Raw genomic sequence first — 18,081 nt, forward strand, 5'->3', positions numbered from 1 at the left:
GGGCACTCTGGGTGGGGATGTTCTAGGCCGTTCTGGGCCAGGCTCTGCTAGTCCAGCCCACACTGGGAGGTGGAGATGGGAATGGTTGGGCCTTTGGCTTGCGGGGAAGGGAGAGTGAGGAGGAGTCACAGACAAGAGTGAAGGCACGTGTGGCCGGCATGTTTTCAGCTTTGGCCCTACGCTGGTGCCATGGGTTTCCTTGGCTCCTGGTACCATGGTTCTCTCAACCTCATTTTTTTTTTTTAAAGATTTTATTTATTTTATTTTTCCCCCCAAAGCCCCAGTGGATAGTTGTATGTCGTAGCTGCACATCCTTCTAGTTGCTGTATGCGGGACTCGGCCTCAGGATGAACGGAGAAGTGGTGCCTCGATGCGCACCCGGGATCCGAACCCGGGCCACCAGCATCGCAGCGCGCGCACTTAACCACCAAGCCACAGGGCCGGCCCTCATTTTTTTTTTTAATGGTATTTTTTTTCATCATTTAGTTTTTCTCCAGTATTTTAATTACTTTTACTCTAAATTTATACATTTTTTTTTTTAAAATACTAAAAGACCAACAAAATACAGTTGTTTCCTGCCCTCCTTTCCCCCAAAGCAGCCACTTTTGACTCTTTTATCTGTTTCTTCTGATAGTTACACAGGTCTGTATTTCTAAAAATATGCATATATTGCTGTTTTCCCTCTAAAATATAAAGACTCTTAAACCAAAAAAACCCCTAAAACGTTATACCAGTGTTACACCTGATTAAAACATTAGCAAGAATTCCTTAATATCATCAAGTACTCAGAAGGTGTTCACAATTCCAGTTGCCTTATAAATATTTTTTATTTCATTTTAATTTTTCGATACGTTTATTTGACTTGAGGTTCCAAATAAGGTCTACACCTTGTGATTGAGTGATGTGTCACCTAAGTGTCTTTTAATCTGGGTTTCTTCATTCTTTCCCCTTGCAATTTATTTGTTGAAAAATGAGGCTCATTTTTATTAGATCTACTTAAAACATTTTTGTGTCACTTTCTCACAGTGGGACATCTTCAGAAAACCTCATGTGTATTTATAAAAGGCCAGGGTGCCCCCCCCCCCCCATGTTCCATGAGCAGATTTCAAAACCTCTCTGCCCAATCTCTACATCTTCAGGTGCTTGAACCTTGCACACAGAAAGGCCTTCCAGAGAGAAAGCCTCGGCCCCAGGGCGTGGCAGCCCATCCTTTCTGAGTGAGATTAGATCCCATCCCTGCATGTTGCCTCTGGAAGCAGCCTCACGTGTCTTCCTCCGAGGGCTGGTGGCTCAGTCACCTTCCTGGGTTCTAGAAGGCCGTGGCTGGCCTAGCCCGCACAGCCTTGCTGTGTGTGGCCAAGAGTGCCTGCAGCCCCTCTCCCCAGAGCCAGGTAGATCTGCAGGTTTTAGGGAATCGGGTGGAGTGGGGCCACAGCCACACTGCCCTGCGGCTACATCAGTTAACACTGTTTGCCTGCAAAGTAGTGATTAAATTGTCCTGTGGGACAGTTAGACCAGAGAAGCCAAAAGATTGTGCTGGGGCACTGGGTTTCTGTTTGGAGAGAGGTTTTCGGTAAACAGCATTTGCATTCCTACAGATTCTGTGGCACCAGAGGCAACGTTGTGCCACAGCTGGCTTGAGCAATCTGTGGCCTTTTCCCTCCACGCTTGGCTGCTCCCTTTGTCTCTGCTAATTACCTTCAAGACAGTCCTGGCAGGTTCTCCCACCCAGGAGCACTCCCCAAACCAAGGCTCCCCACTCCTCCAGTCAGCCAGGAGTCAGAGAGGAGATACAGAGAGGGCTGCTCCAGGCCTTAGCACTTTCAGCTGCAAAGCGGATTTTGTCCCAACCCCTGTTTTCCCTTCACTGGTTTGCAACCCAAAGGTGAATCATCTCTTGGAAAGTTTGGATATAATTTTGTCAGCTACCCACAATATGTACGTGTGGAATAAATTACTGTTTTATTTTAGGCTCTAAAGGCAAAATTGGAAAACCTTCCTATTTTGTGGTTATTACCAGGGATTGAAAATGAGTTGCCTGGTGGCCACTGGCAGTTTTATCTCCTCTCAGAGCAGTGGCTCTCCTGTCCCTCCAGCCTGGACATGAAGGGCTGCAGTGACCCCTCCTGGCCAGCAGAGGTGGTTGCCTGGCAGCCGGGCTCATTGGCCAAAACTCCTGCCTTCCTCACCAGAGCCCCAAACGGGTTGGATTCTCCCAGCCCCAGGGATGGAGGACTTGAGGGATGGTTTTCCTTCTCCCTCTTAGCCCCACCGGGCCCCAGGATTGTTGTCAATTATCGGCCTCAGAATCAGGGTTTCCAGGACCTCTTCTTCACCCATGGTTTGGGTGAGAATACTCGGAGAAAAAAGTTTTCACAAAACTTCAGGATCAAGTTGAACTTAGAACAAGTCCAGATATTCGTAGGGAGCTCCCTTTACTCTGCTTTTAAGCCTAAAAGTATGGAGAGTGCCAGCCTGTGGGCCTCTCTGGAGGCTGTCTTTATCTGGAGTTTGTGGGCCCTACTAGCTATCTTCCCTGTGTCCCCAGGTTTCCAGTTCATCGTCTCCCCTTCTCTGCATCCTACTACCTAACCCGCCCAGAATGGCAGCCCAGGCCCTTCGCTGGAATGTCCTGCATCGGCATAGCCGTGGAGAGTCAGGCAGGCCTGAGGCTCACTGGTCTCACTTCTGCGGAGATTGTTCTGATTGCAGTTAGAAACACTGTCTACCAGTCAGGTGGGGGGCCCGAGCTCTCAGCCAGGTCAGTCCCAGGGCAGCCCTGGGCCCAGCACCACAGCAGATGCCAGTTCCCCTTGGGGCAGGAGCCCACGGAGTGAGGGACGGCCAGGTGGCTACCTCTCACCCCTCCCCACTGGCTCGTGAGCAGGCTGCTGCTGGCCACCTTGTGCAGGAAGCTGTGTGTGCTTGTGGACTGCCTTTCCTTGTAAGGGCACAGTTGTTTTGCTTAGCCCCGTCTCCCTGGATAGGTACAGAGGCCTGGAACACAGAGAGGCTGAGGGACTTGTCCACAGGAGCAGGGAGCTCGGCCTTCCTTATCCCACTGTACTGCTTGCTCCCTGGATTGCAGTTCACTGCAGAGAAGCCTGGCTTGTTTGGAAGTCAGGATTTCTTGGCTGCTGAGGGCATCCCTCTACTGTTATATGGGGCACACCCTTCTGACTAGCCCTGACCACTCTCCCCTGCTCGCCCCAGGCCGCAAGTTAGGTTGCTGGAGGCAGACACCACCCAGTGCGGGCAGTGAAAGCTGATGGTGGGGAGAGGGGAAGGAGAGGAAAGAAGATGAAAATGCTTCCCAGTAGTAAAAAGGGGCTCATGGACTTGAGCGATTTAGTGTGGAAATCAGAAACCTGTGACCTCCCAGGACACGCACACACGTTTATGGTGGTCCCTGAATCCGTGTTCATTATGTCCTGTTCCCAGCCGTTTCAGAAGGTGGGCAGTCGATGGGGAAGCATGTCACCTATGTGCAGATGGCACCTCTGTGGAATGGTTTGTTCTTCAGGATTCCAGGAGCGGGGAGGAGGCATTCCCATCACTGGGAAAGATTCTCTCACCCTTGAGAGAAGGGAAGATGCTGTGGGGGACTGTGTGTCTGGTGGCAGCTCCTGTTTGCAGGAGTGCCCGGGCCACTCATCGGCGGGTCGTTGGCATGTGGCGTCAGGCTGAAGGGTGTGACGCCGTGCCCTCATCCCACATACTGCTTGTGGGAAAAAGTAAACCCCGCTGACCCCTCTGGGACATCAGGATTTGGGGTTTGGTTCCTGGGGTGCTTGTCCCGGCTGCTGAGAATCAAGCCCTTACCCGTAAGCCTGTGCCAGGCCCCTGGTGGCCATCAGGCACCAAGCTGAAGGTCGGTGGAAGGGAATCAGACGGGCACATCTATCTAAGTGACTACACTGTTTTAATCCAGTCCACACCCCTCTTCCAGGCTGCCCTCCACCCTCTGGCTAGTCCAGATGTGCACCGTTATAAAGTGCTTTGATTATGCAGGAGAAGCAAAAGCAACCGTGAGTTCCTGTAAAAATAAGTAATAGTTGCAAAGCTGAGTTTCTAATTGTAAACTGGAAGTTGTGGTTGGGATCTGGCCCAGGGGAGCGTGGGCCTTGGGGCAGGACCCAGGGAGCGAGCTAGACCTGTAAGAGCAGCGCCACAGCTGCCAGGATCCACTTTGCTGCCTTCTCCTTGGTCTTCAGGTTAAAGGTCCAGACGTAGGTGGGGCCTCGGATGCGTGTTTTGTACACGGGACACTCATATATGTTCTTGGTTTCCATGCGGTCCACAGGAATGGCCTTGATGAAGATGACAGGCATGGCTGGCGTCAGCTCCTTTAGCCGAGCTTCAGCAATGACTCCGGTCTGGATGTCCCAGCGAGCTCCTACAGGGACAGCATGGCCGAGGGTCAGGGTGGCCTCTGGTGAGGCGACTGGTTCCTGTCTGGTGTGCTGGCAGTGAGGGAGGGGAGGGGCTGGAAGGGAGAGGGCCTGGCCTTGCACCCCCCACCTCTGCAGAGATAGGCTAGTGCCTTTGTGACACCGGCGTGGCTCCCCTACAAAGAGCTCAGGCCAGGTGCTCCACAACAGTGGAGTTGTATCCAGGACTCCATAGGTGATTATGTGCACGTTGTGACTTGCCGCGTATCTCGCTGCACACCGACGAACAGCTTTGCACTAAAGCTCCTGGTCCCATCGTTTACATCTGGGGTGTTTTCAGAGGCTCATCTGTCAGCCTTCTTAATTTCAGTGGCAGGAAATCATAACTCCAGCTAACAGTTGTAGGAGAGTCCCTTCGTATGGAATGTCTAAACTATGTGTACATATACAGTATAAATAATTATGCATATATATATGCACATAGAACTGTTATTTGCCTTTAGCCAGACTGCTAGTATTTCTACTCACCCTATTTAATGATATTTATATTTCCTGTCTGTAATTCCAAAATAAACGTGGAGAATGGCTGCCGCTGTGCTTGTCTTTGGTGATGTGGGAACTGGGGAGCCTTGAGCCTTTGCTGACCAAGCCCTGACACCCCCACCGGTCAGGGTGACGGCCAGTGCTGAGTAGGACAGAGGTGTGTGGTGGAATAGCTGGCGCTCAGCTCAGAGTGGGTCTGAGGAAATGGTCCTGTCTGGCCTCCGCCCGGCGCAGGACAGGCCTGATGTGGGAGGGGATAGAACGAGTGCCGGCCTCTCTCCCTTCTGCTGCTAGGTCCTGGCCACGTGGAGGGCGGGACTCGTACAGGAGCATGGGCAGAGGTGGGCTCCTTGACCTTCACCCCTCACCCACAAAATGGCCATCTAACCTGGGCTCCCTGCTCCAAGGCCCAGGAGTGCTGAGTTCCTCGTTCCCTCGAAACAGGCGCTCACATTTGAGGATAAGACTGCCATTTTCAGTAAAGCACAGTCCAGGCTCATTACCTGGAGTGGCATGTTTTTGGTCTCCTCCAGACCTCTGTCTGAGCACATTCTCAGAATTATGTCACCCGTCTCACAGGCCCCCTCTGAGCGCCTCTCTCCCATCCTACCCCTTACAGTGCGCACACAGCCTGTCCTTGCCAAGGGTTAGTTTCTCTCCTCCAGCCAAGCAGGACTGGGTCTGGAAGCTTCCGCAGACCAGCCCCCTTGTTACCTTCCATAAAGAGCCCGTACACGTAGGAGCCCTCTCGTGGGGGAGCAGTCATGTCCTCCCGGTTCTTCTTGGTCACTTCTACAGACAGACACATCTTGTCCAGCGGCCACTCGTTCTTCCTGGCCATGGACTGCATGATGGCGGTGAGGAAGGACTGGGGGTTGAAGAAGCCAGCCAGCCACACGGTGGTGGGCAGGGCAAAGTCCGTCGTCCAGGCCTCAAGTTCCTGGAAGGAAACGCGGGCAGGCATAAGGCTAGAACCTTTCGTTTGCGTCTCCGCAGGGCGCTGAGAGGGCCTTAGAGATGAGAGATCAGTGAAGCTCAGTGAAGCCTGCCTGTGACGTGGCTTTATCCTCTGGCTCCATTTTAAACGAGGGCATAAGAGACGGGTCAAGGAGGGCTGGCTTAACTATGAGGATAATTTGGGAGCCCAAAAAAGGCTTTTGCTTTCGTCACCTCACTGCTTTTAGAAGGCGGCTCACCCTGATGGGTGTCACGGGCTTTTTGAGCTCTGCTGGAGAGAGCTCTCTATATTTGTGTTGATGGAAGCTGCTCCCACTCCAAGCTTGCTGTTTTCTTCCTCTAGGAGGAAGTGCTTGCATCGTCAGGCGTCTTTGTGGTGTGGACCAGGCCCTTCCGGCCCTGCTCTCACAAAGGCCAGGCCCGCAGGGCTCCACGCCTCTGGGTGAGAGCACACGTTCCCCCCTCACAGCCATGTTCCTACGGTCTCTGGGGCCGGGGTGTGCTGAGTGTCAGGCCAGGCAGCAACTCCCATGGGAAGCTCTCCTTACCCTGATGCGGAGCAGCAGGTCGGCATACCAGGCCGCCAGGCCCATCATGGAAGGGTAGGCCCGGGCCACCCATGTATCAGGCACCGTGTCGTAGAACAGAGCCGTGGACAGGTCTTCCATGTCGGTCGTGATGGTCAGTTCCCCCTAAGGGACACACAGACGGAGGTGCTTAGTGTCCGAGGCCGTGCCTCTTGGCAGGGGCGCAGACATGGTTGGTCCCGTTCCTTGTTTTACTTTCAGCAAGGTGGGAGAACACCCCTCCTTGTGTGTTGTGAGTTATTGAGAGAATGTAGTTCGACACAGAGTGTGGGTCAGTAGGGTGCCTCTGCAGATGCCCCACAGTGGCCATGCCAGCATTTCCTGCCAGGGCACTGTCTAGATGACCTCCATGGCCTGTTCTGGAGTGCCTACGACTCCAGACCAGGGAACAAAGAGGAGGTAGTGACATGCTAAGGTCGAGGGGCCGAGGCGCCCAGTGGCCTGGGGTTTGTTTGTTTTGCAGCTGAGGAGGTGAGTCAGCCTGCAGCTGCCGGCCTACTTCCTAAGGCACGTCCCCAGGCCCGGCTGACCCATATTTTTTTTACCTTCAGCCCCAGGTTCAGCTCCTTTAGTGAACGGCGCATTTCATTGGTTAGGATGTTCATTCTTTCACATTCTTGAAAGGCGACTACCACATAGGGGGTCTTTTCAGCAGCCTTCGCCATGATCTCGGCCATGTTGAACGTCTCCGGGATCTTCTCCAGGATTTCCTCCAGCACGGCCTTCACCTGGAAGTCAGTCCCAACAACCCCATCACTGCACCTGCGCCAGCCAGCCCTCCCCCAGCGTCAGGGTCAGGGAGCTGGCCCAGAGGTTCACAGCTCCAAATCCGGGAACAAAGGGAAGTGGGGTTGCCAGAAAATCGGGATCACGAAGGTGCAGCCCCACGTTTGACGAGGAGAGGGGAATCTTGGCCAACAGGCTTTGATATTCTGGTCCCATTGTCAAGGCCACATGGCTGTGGCCGTGGAGCATCAGGCCGCCCTAGCCTGGTGCCTTCAGACGTTCCCGGATGTGTCAGCTTCCTTCCCCCGTCAGATCACCCGGCAGTTGTGGGATTGTGCTTGTCCTCCGTGTGGGCTGTCTGTAGGGACCGTGCTGGTCACACCCTCTCAAGGGGTGGCCCACATGGGGTCATGTACACCATTGCCCATCAGTAGGTTTCTGGTTTCAATCATGAGACCAAGAAAAGGTCCTGGGGGCCTCATAGCACTGAGGGTCTTCCAATCAAGAATTTGGTCTATTTACTGGGAAGCCCAATACTTTACTTAGCTGATTTTTAGTAGAACTTGTCCAGAATATATTAAAAATTGCAAAGGTGCTGACGCCTCATGAGATGGCAGGGGTAGCCCAGACAAGTGAGAATTTATTAAATGCTCTTACACTCTCTGAGCCCTTCTGCTTTGCGTATTCGTGGGACCTGCCCACTGTAATCATCTAAGCTTCTCTGGAGGGACTGTTCTCATGAGTCTAGACTGCTGTAAGGGCCACACTTGTGCACTCCCAGGATTTCTGGCTGCTGCTCTTGTGTTCCCAGGGCAAGTTTGGAGAAGGGCTGCACTCTTCGCTAGCACTCAGGTGGTGAAGTTAGAAGGGTGCAGGGAGGGTGGCCGGCCAAGACTGTGCCCAAGTACCTGAAGATCCCCTGCCTCTCTAGGCCCCGGGTGCTCATGCTGAGTGTGCAGCGGCACCAGTGGGACATGTTAGCCAGGTTGCAGGCCCCACCTCTGAGTTTCTGATTCCAAGATCTGGAGTGGGGCCTGAGAGTGGTTGCTAAAAAGTTCCCAGGTGTTGCTGCCCGTTGGGACGCACTTCATGAACCCCAGTTCTAGGCCCTGCCCTTCGCTGTCGCTGGGATGGCTATTAAGTCTCCTGCCTTCTCCTCGCGAGACACTCCTGTGCCTGCTCCCGAGTCGGTCTCTTTGGGCTGCATTTCCAGGACAGTGCGGAACAGCTTCTCTGAGGTGACCGTCAAAAAGCCAATCTCCGCATTGGGGTGCAGGCCGTACAGGTAGGGACTCTCGGGGGGCAGGTTCTCGTCGATGTATTCGTGATAGCCCTGAAAAGGGGCGGTTGGTAAGCAGGCGGCCCAGGTAGAGCCGTGCAAGCTGGCATGCGTGTCCCCAGGTTATTAAGCATTTCTTACCAGAATGTTCCACCCATGTCTTGCCCTCTGTACAAACCCCACCAGTTCTCTAACCCGCTTTTTGGGCTGCCCCCCTTTACTCCCCAGCTACATAAAGGAAGTTTCCACTCCCCCTCCCCAGAGGCTGCATTTCAAACCCTCTGTTGCTTTGGTTGCCTGGCTTCTTGCTCAATTATTGATATTCCATTTGTGACGCGAGGCTCTCACGGGGAGCCGGCTGGGACGGCATTAAGCTTTGTAGCTGCTGCGTCACAGAGTGAGCTCCTGTTTCATTGGTTATCATCCCTGAGAAGAAGCTCCCTCACCTTGTAATCCAGGTTTGGGGGGATCTGAAATCCCGGGGCCAGCAGGATCTCTCCCTCCAGCATCTCAGCCCGGATGTACTCCGCCAGGTACGTCCTGCACAGCCGGCGGTCCCAGTCATCCGTGATGTGGCCACCGTACATGATTTCACCGAAGAGGTAGCGGAGGTCGTCCCAGGGCACCTGGAGGAGGATGGAGGCAGTCAGGGGAAGGTGCCCCTGCCTGTCTGTGTCTGTAAGGGTGGCAGCTTAGGCTTCGGCTGTCGCCTGAAGGCCAGCGCCTCCACAGCAGCTGCTTCTCCTCGGTCACCCCGCCTCTTCCTCCCCACCAGGCCTGCAGGGTCACCTGTTGCCCTTGGTCACCAGGCACAAGCCTCGCCTTTCCCCTCCTGTGGCACTGCCCGTCTTTGGGGTCTGACTTGGCAGCCAACCCCCCTTGACGCCCTCTTTCCCCTTGGCTCCTCTCATGAGGGGCCCTCCTCCATCAGACTGTGCTCTACCCCTAACCAGGGACGGCCCGGCCCTCTGCCCGAAGCCTTTTCTGCACTCTCCCTGGACAGTGACCTGACCAGAGGTTGTCTGCCGGAGCCCCAGACTCCACATGTCCACCCAGAGCCCCAACTCACTCCCTCTGCCCGTTCCTCCCTCTTTTACCCACGCTCGGAGACGGGGAGCTGTCTGTGACTCTTTCCCTTCGCCGTCCAGTTAGTCGTATCTTAAAATGCACCGAGTGGGTCTTCCTCTGAGCCCGCTGAGATCGCCCTGGCCCATTTCCTTGCTTATTGCTCCGTTCCCGGTCGCTCTTACCCACGTGCGCCTCAGACCTCTGTGGCACAGCAAGCTTCGCACAGTAACTTACCGACCAGAACTTTGGCTCCCCAGGGCTTAGAACACGGACCAAACTGGGCAGCGTACACGGACCAAACTGGGCAGCGTGCACGCACGCTCAGCCTGCATCCGCGTCCCTCCCGGTCAGGCCGAGGGAACTCTGCCCGGCCGTCCAGTGCCGTGTCTCCGCTCAGCCCACCCTCAGCCGCTCCAGCTGCTCTTGGTCTTCCTCGCGCTTTCACGTTCTGCTCTCAGCCTGGAGCACCGTCCTCTCAGCCACCACTCAGCGAAACGCCACTTGTCCTCGAACGCCGGCTCAAATGCAGCCTCCTCCACAAGCCAGGGATGCATTTCTCCGCCTTCCCAGCCCCAGCATGTAGCTGTTCTCCTGCCCAGTGCATCTACCGGAAGCATCATGGGAGCCACAAGTGGCAGCCACATGTGTAATTTCAAATTTCCTAGCAGCCACTTAAGAAAAGTAAAAAGATCATTCTAACAGGTAGTCAGCATAAAAATTAATTAACAAGGTATTTTACATTCTTTTCTTGGTACCAAGCTTTTGAAATGCAGCGTGTATTTTACCCCTGCGTTTGGACGTGCTGCCTGTAGGTGGGCCCACGCTGTGCGTGCTCGGCCCATCGCCGCTTTCGCACGGGCACGTCTTCTCTGAGGATTGCAGCCCCTTAAGGGCAAGGAGGGCGTTTGTGTAAGGTGTCGCTGCCACACTGCCTAAAGCAGCTGCCCACCAAGCACTTGCGAATGGAAGCCGACTGAATAAGGGCTTGGCCACTTGTCTGATTTGGCCTCAGGAATTTGTACTCAAAATATCAATATTCTCTCATTGTCGTTTTATGACTTAAATGTTTTCTCTTCTTGGTTATCCTGGGTATGAGCTGAGCTACTTTTTCTGCATTTACTTCTTTTTTTTTTTTTTAAAGATTTTATTTGTTTTATTTTTTCCCCCCAAAGCCCCAGTAGATAGTTGTATGTCATAGCTGCACATCCTTCTAGTTGTTGTATGTGGGACTCGGCCTCAGGATGGACGGAGAAGTGGTGCCTCGATGCGCACCCGGGATCCGAACCCAGGCCACCAGCATTGCAGCGCGCGCACTTAACCACCAAGCCACAGGGCCGGCCCTGCATTTACTTCTTTGCTTTGGGGACAGCTTCTGTTTCTCCTGCGAGAAAGCGCAGGGTTGAGCACGCCCCACAAGCCGCTCTCTGGGGACGGTCCTCCCCGAGGGTGGGGAGGCAGTGGGTCTAACCGCCAGGGATGGAGCCACCATGTTCCCACACCTGGTGGAGGGAAGGCCTGAGTGCTCAGCGGAGACACGATGCCAGGCCTCTCCCTGAGAGTGGGAGTGGGTGGGTCTGTGTTTTTAACAAACGCTTCAGTGTGGGAAGCACTGATCTACTTCCTCAGAGTTGGGAGGATGGAACGGGCCGTGGGACACAGATGACATCATCACAGGCAGTGACTTCACATGGCCTCCCCGAGGCCACAAGCTCGGACAAAGGAAAGGCCATGCCGGTGCAGGCCCGGGGCACACGGCCTGACCAGCCTGACCGTTAACACTGCTCAGCAGGACACAGGTTTCCTTTGTGTGCCGTCTGCCCAATACCCCACTGGTCACTGGAGCACTTGGTGTATAGCCTCGAGCAGTTCCTTACCCACCTTGGATTGTGTGTGTGTGTGTGTGTGTGCGCGTGTAATGGAGGAAGTGTCTGAGTGAATGTCTTTAAAAACTCTCAGCAACACTGTTCCTCCCACACGAATCTCCCTGAGAGAACTGCTCTGATGATACTGGTGATGAAAATCCTGCACATATCCCCTCCCTTGTGTTTATTTATTTGTGTCAGTGTCGGAAGATGTGCTGCGGGGTTTAGCTCAGCCCTGTTTCAGGTGAAGCCACCACCATCACCCTGTCCCACCCTCTGCAAATGGAGACCGCCTCCTCCCTCCTGCTGCGTGGGGGCTCGGGGAGCCAACTTCCGGCCCGGGCTGCTCTCCTGCCTTCTCCGAGGTTGGGTGTTTTCCCCGGGAACTGAGCAGGCCACAGCATTCCAGCTCAGATGTGGGGACGCAATCCTGGGAGGCCGTCTTTCTCCGGGCAGCTCTGTCATGGCTGCCTAGGCAGAGTGGCTCGCTCTGTGGGCCAAGGGGCAGGGTGGCGTTCGACATCCTGGGTCGTCAGAGGTGGGCCCCTTGTCAGACCGTTTCAGGCTGCCCATGGGGAGTGGACGTGGCCTTCCCTGCCTGGCCTTAGTGTCCCCCCCCCCCATTTATTACAATAGTGTGGGAACAGAGGAGGGGGTTCCCCAGATTCTAGCACTCCTAGGCCAGGCGGGGCACTTCCCACCTTTCCTTGCTTAACCCCCAAAGCTTTGAGGCTGGGGTGTTATCCTCAGGCTCTAAGAGGTCTCTCAGCTAGTGAGGGGCAGAGCTGGGCTTCAAACCCAGGCCCCTGGGCACCAGTGCCATTTCTGACCATGCCACAACGGGGTGGGCGCTGGGAGGGGCTGCTGCGGTTCAGCTGTCCGACCACCTGGCTCCCTCGCCCTGAGGTGGGTCTCAGGAGCCTCCTGGGCAAGCCGAACCCTGCTCTTATTCCCTGTCCACCTCTCTCGGCATGCGAGGGCGCTTGCTCCACAGTCCTTGTCACTGCTGATTTGCGGGCAAGAGGAAGAGCCCAAGGTTTATGGGGGTGCACAGCCCTTCTGCCTCCTCCTGGGGTCACAGAGGCGCGTGCTGTGTCAGCGCCAGGCTTTTCGCGAGTAAGATCCTGGAAGGGCCAAGTGAGGCGGGGAGAACCACTTGCAGTTCTGGGTGGGATGGCCACGCCTTAGGGGTTCTCTGGGCGGGGTGCCAGGCCACCTCTTGGGGGTACATGCCACTGACTGTGGGGCTCCCATCTGGATTCAGCCCTGCAGTCGGTTCCACACGTGCGCTCACGGCCTCCAGGCCACGCGGGTCTCCCCTCGGAGTCTGCAGACGGCCTGCTTGTGCCCTCACGGCAGAGACAGTTCCTGGAGGAGGCGCTGGCTTTCTTTTCCGTCCTCTGTAGCTGTGTGCAGGTGACTACACATTCACTTTAATTTTCAGTAAAAATGAAAGGAAGCGTTCCCGCCTTTCCAGGGAGTGTTTTGGCCCTCCCTCTAGCCCTGGGTCCTGTCTCCAGACACTGGCTGAGCACCGGTGAGGCCCGCAGCCCAGCCCTCTCCCCGCTCACGCCGCCCAGAGGGAAATTCCTGTTCAGGTGCCGGACGGCCAGATCCCCAAAGAGATGTGAGCCCTGTGGGGTGTGACAACAAGCAGAAAAATTGCCAGACAGCTGACAACTGCAGGAGGTGGTGGCAAAGGACTGGATAATAATTATACCAGGTTGGTGGGATCACAGATGATCCTTATGTTTTCAGATTTCTTTGGATTATGAAACCTATTTAACGTCTCTTAAACATAAGACGAAGAGAGAGAGAGGGAGGAAGGGGGAGGATGGAGGGGAGAGAACCGAGCCGGGCACAGGGGAGCCAGTGGCCCACGTGCCCCTTACCTTGGTGTTGGCTTCCAGGTAGTTGTAGAGCACGTTGATGGAGATGGTGAGGTCTCCGTTGTTGAAGGGGTACGACCTGTTCCAGCCCTGGGCCCCAAACTTGCGCCTCTCGGCCACCACGGCATGGAAGTAGCACAGGGCGAAGAGAATGCACTTGAATTCGATCTCCTTGGTGCACATCTCCAGGGTGTCCTGCGGAGGCACACGCCCCAGGTCAGGCAAAACCCACACAGAGACGCCCCAGGTGGGAACAGAGTCCTGTCTTTGCCGGCTGCTTTGCTGGGGTGCGGGTGGGGTGGGTGGGGTAAGGTGCCAGTGTGGGTGCAGGTGGGTGCGGTACAGGTAGGGGCGGAGTGTGGGTGCAGGTGGCGGTGGAAGCAGGTGGGGGTGGCGGATAAAGCCGTTGACTGCTCTGAGCTGGTCTTTCGAGTTTCTCCCAGTATGTAAAGGCTGGAGTAGAGGACACTTTCTTATCCTTGTTCTTTCAGAAATGCAGTTTTATCACTTAAGTACTGATTACAAGTCAAATCATTGATCCTACTTCTTAATAAAATGCTCCCCAATACAGGGCATTTCAGGACTCCTGTAATGAGAAATAACGTTCCTCTGCAATTATCAACATTCCTCATGGTTTATGTACAAACAATATCCCAAGCTCTTTGAAAACAACCGGTCAAGTCTTCTTAGGAGGGAGGGTGCCTAGCAAACCCTTCCTTTTACGTGGCCCCAGGAAAGGCAAACCCAGCCCCGATTCTCAGTCACTGATATGCGGGTCTGTGAGATTTTACTGATTAGTCTTTGCGAAGTGGGTGGCTCCTGAACACACAGAGGCTTCTGGAGGCTAAGCTGTGCTCTTCCTGGTCCGCTCAGCGCTGACTGTGAGCGCCTCCGGGCCAGGCACTCTGCTGCAGGCACAGTGGCCAGAAAGCCGGATGAGGGACAGACATCTGTCAAATGGTCACTGTGGTGAAAAGTGCCAGGAAAAAAACGCACCCGGTTCCTCGAGAGAGGGGCCCTGCCCCGAATTCCGCAGAAGCCTGACAATGTCTGGGCAGATGTCCAGCTGGAGGCGCAGATGGGGGCTCCGTTACCCATCCTCCCCTCCAGGTTCTTCCCCACTGCCTGTCATGGAGACTGCACTATGGCCTGGGGGCCCGGGAGACAGGCCTGGCCAGTCTCATCCAGCCATCAGCTAGCAGTGAAGGCGTGGAGACAAGAGAGAAGATGGCCAGAGGGAGAAACTTGCCAGCCCCCGGGGATAAGGGAAAGCCTGGCATCTGCCTCCAGAGTTCTCTCACTGGTCGGATTGCTGGTCATCGGCCTCCTGGGCCTCTGGGCTGTGTGGTCACAGATGTGTCTGAGGATGGCCTGGGTGGGTCCTAGCCACCACCGCCTTTTCCTGTGACAACTCCCTGAAGGCAACGGGCCCAGCACTTGTGAGGGTCCGCTCAGGAGGCAGTGGGGCCCAGCCTTCTCAGGGCCTCCCCTCCCATCTTTGCAGATGCCTCAGGTAGTGGACCGAGTCAGGGGGCAGCTCAGCGAGTCCTGGCCACTGCCCATGCCTGACCTGGCTGGCAGCTCCGCCTCGCATCTGCATGACAGCAGCTGCTCTTCCCGCCAGCTCCTCCCTAAAGCCCCAGGCGCAGCACCCCAGGGCATCCTCCAGGTCCCCATGTCCCCCCAGAGGCCTCTGCTTGCCCCAGTCAGGCTCTACTCGCTCCGGGTCTCAAAGGCCCTTGTGTATTCTCTTCCTCGCCCCTCTGCACCTGGCTGACCCCCCCTCACCCCTCTAGTCTCAGCTGTCTGCCTCACACCCCTTCCCAGCCAGGACTGGCTTAGGCGCCACTCTGTGCACTGACTGGTGCAGGCTCCAAACTCCTGGAGGTGGGTGGCCAGCTTCTTGCCTGCCTTGCCACCCACCGCCATCTATCATGGACTCACACTTTAACAAAATGCAGTAACAAGGAAAAACCTGACGTGCTTGGAGTCACAGCAATGTCAAACTGCTACCAAATTTACTGGATGCCTCCTCTCGGTTTCTGTACTGATCTCATTAGAGACGGCAGCAAATATAGCTCTCGGACCGGTGCTGGCCCACGGCCTCCAGTTTGAGCAGCGTCAGCCTGGGTCCCCGTGCGCTATCACACTGCATTCCCATTCCTGTGGACATGTCCTCGCCCCTCGCCGGACTGCAGGCCCGCCACCCGTGTAGCGGATCTTGTTCATCGTTTTGTTTTGTTTGGTGTTTTGAGGAAGATTGGCCCTGTGCTAACATCTGTTGCCAGTCTTCCTCTTTTTTTTCCCTTTTTTCTCTCCAAAGCCCCAGTACACAGTTATGTATCATAATTGTAGAGCTGTAGCTCTTCTATGTGGGACGCTGCCTCAGCATGGCTTGATGAGCGGTGAGGAGGTCTGCGCCCAGGATCCGCACCGGCGAACCCCGGGCCGCCGAAGCGGAACATGCAAACTTAACGGCGACACCACCAGGCTGGCGCTTTGTTCATCGTTTTGTTCCTGTGCCGACAGCATCCTGGCGCACAGCATTTTCTGTTTGGAGGAAGGAGTGAGCAACCCGTTGGGCCCATCTGTTCCCTGCTTTCAGCTCTCTCTGACTTCACACTCTGGCCTCCTTAAAAGCCGGTAGGGAGTTGTTAGTTGATGACTCAGATATTTTCATATAAGTTTTTCTTTATATATTAAATAACTCAGATATAGAAGTTATGGATTCTTGGCATAATGTACTCCATAAGTAGACCTTTGTTAGGTGTTATCAGAGAATACCGTGTTTCTTCCTCAAAAAGGTTTTAGACTCCAATTGGGAGATCAACTATGTGCACCCAGAAAGTTCTAGTACAGAACAGAAGACGATCAGGTGCTAAACGAATGAATACAGATGCCGGTGGTTTGCAGCAGGGAACAAGGATGCCAGGGAAGACTCCAGAGAAGGGGTGGCTTGGGGACCGTGAGGTTTGGACGGGAGGGAGGAGGCATGTGAGCGAGGACCTGGGAAGAACGGGGAGTGGACAGGCCCTCACGGGCCAGGCGGGCTGAGGCCCCTGCACCCCGTCCTGGAGTGCAGGCAGCCCGGTTGTGTTTTTGCAGTGTTCCCATTGAAGGCAGGTGGGGGCCTGCGTGGGGAGGGAGGGAGACCTGGGCCAGACACAGAACCCAGCGAGCCGGCGTTACTACCCTCGCCTGTGGCCCATTGTCGGCTGGCCACGGGGTGCTGCGGCCCCATCCATCAGCAGTTGGCCTTCCGACCAGCGTCATGCCTCGTGAGGAGTGAGAGCAGGGGCCAGGGAGGCCCTGTGGCCCCAGCAAAGCTTACTGACCGTCGGGGAACCACCCTTGGGAGCTTGGCCCCTTCCTAAGGTGCTTGGACAAACCAAGGACCTGGACTGAATGTACCTGTGCTAATTTGCAGGTCATGAAACTGAATAAAAATATGCCTTTCTGTTTTATAAAGGTGTAAGTGATGGATACTCCCAGAGCACTTTAAATTATTTGCATTTTGTGTGCAGTCTTTTGGGAATATATTGATTTTGCAACTCGAGGTGTGTGCATGTATGCGTGCATTGGGGATTGTGTGGAGGGGCGAGAACCGGCATGGAGCATCCTCAGAGTTTAGTCCGATCCTCAGCTTTGCAGGCCCAGAGAGCCCCTTTGGTCTGGTCATGAGGGCTGCTCAGACTCGGGGGCTGACGCTGGGCACGCGCAGAGGGGAAGCCGCCCTACCTGGGTGAAGAGGTCCAGGGCCTTGTGCAGGTTGGCGTGCATGCCCGTGGGCGGCTCGTTGGTGATTTTGATGGCGTTTTCCAGGATGCCCTGGGGGATGATGTGGGACTCGGGGCTGGGGGCGGGCTCGGCGCTGATGAACACGCGGTAGTCCTTGTGGCTGCCTGTGCTGTACCGCTCCACCTTCTTGTCCAGGGTGCTCAGCCACCGGGCCACCAGGTGGATGTTCTGTGGCCAAGACCAGGACTTAGAGCCCACACACTCCTTCCCCACCCTGGGCCTACGAGGACAGGCCACTAGGCCATGTCCCCTGGTGGGGCAGGCAGGCTCTTCCTATCTGCACCCGCACTCCCCATCCCACCGTCCACCCTGAGCGAGCGCTGGGCATGCTGGATACCTTCAGCCAAGCAACTGAACCTGTGCTCCCTTCATCCAAGACCTCCAGCCCCATGGCGAGTCCTTCCCGCCCTCTCCCAGCGTAAGGCTGCCATTATATGGCCCCCAGCACACCTCTGAGAGGTTTGGGTAAAAAGAAATGACTTGAAGCTGAGGTCTCCGTGTGGGACCAGGCTAGGCCCTGTGCATGGAGGTCGGCCTGCCGTGGGGCCTGTGGAAGCCGGGCCGGTGGGCCTGGAGGTGCTAGTGGGGCAAGTGGGGACCTCGGAAGGGCCGTGGTGCTAGGCTTGACCCAAGACATGGAGAGAGCGCCTTCTGGGCCATGCCGCTCTACCCAGCAAGGGGGAGGGAGCGACGCTTCTGTCCACTCAGGGTTTTTTGTTGTTTAGATCGTATCTCTTTAGGGTTCTCTGGCATAAAGCCCAGTGTCTCTCTCACCGTAAAGAATCCACACTTTCACTGAGCATTCCTGACGCCCCACCCAGCTGAGCAGGAAGGGCCTCCTGCCCCCTGCCTGAGTGGGCTGCAGGATTCCCAGCCACATTTGTGAATGCAAATCCCACAACCTGCTTTCTTGCGGGCCTTCAGGCCAATCCCCTGGCCGCCTCAGTGCGGGGAGCCCTCACCCTAGAGGCGCTGGTGCCG

The 18,081-nt window shown here is 55.5% G+C and overlaps 2 protein-coding genes across 2 annotated transcripts in view; one reads left to right on the forward strand and one right to left on the reverse strand.

The window, feature by feature from the left end:
• Nucleotides 1-4,978, forward strand: part of PGS1 (phosphatidylglycerophosphate synthase 1) — a 39,490-nt gene extending 34,512 nt beyond the window's left edge. The window contains exon 10 of the mRNA XM_087441895.1: nt 4,304-4,978. The gene's annotated coding sequence lies outside the window, so the exon portion shown is untranslated. The remainder of the gene's footprint in view (nt 1-4,303) is intronic.
• The window catches only part of DNAH17 (dynein axonemal heavy chain 17), a 126,896-nt gene continuing 109,932 nt past the window's right edge, over nt 1,118-18,081 (reverse strand). The window contains exons 73-80 of the mRNA XM_004432828.3: nt 17,041-17,268; nt 13,306-13,497; nt 8,930-9,109; nt 8,355-8,537; nt 7,024-7,206; nt 6,440-6,583; nt 5,649-5,874; nt 1,118-4,396 (exon numbers count right to left, since the gene is read on the reverse strand). Coding sequence (XP_004432885.1) covers nt 4,149-4,396; nt 5,649-5,874; nt 6,440-6,583; nt 7,024-7,206; nt 8,355-8,537; nt 8,930-9,109; nt 13,306-13,497; nt 17,041-17,268 — 1,584 coding nt within the window. The 3' untranslated portion in view covers nt 1,118-4,148. The remainder of the gene's footprint in view (nt 4,397-5,648; nt 5,875-6,439; nt 6,584-7,023; nt 7,207-8,354; nt 8,538-8,929; nt 9,110-13,305; nt 13,498-17,040; nt 17,269-18,081) is intronic.

Source organism: Ceratotherium simum, chromosome 16 (assembly GCF_057802395.1).
Source record: "Ceratotherium simum simum isolate JZ-2026a chromosome 16, ASM5780239v1, whole genome shotgun sequence".
NCBI lineage: Eukaryota > Metazoa > Chordata > Mammalia > Perissodactyla > Rhinocerotidae > Ceratotherium > Ceratotherium simum.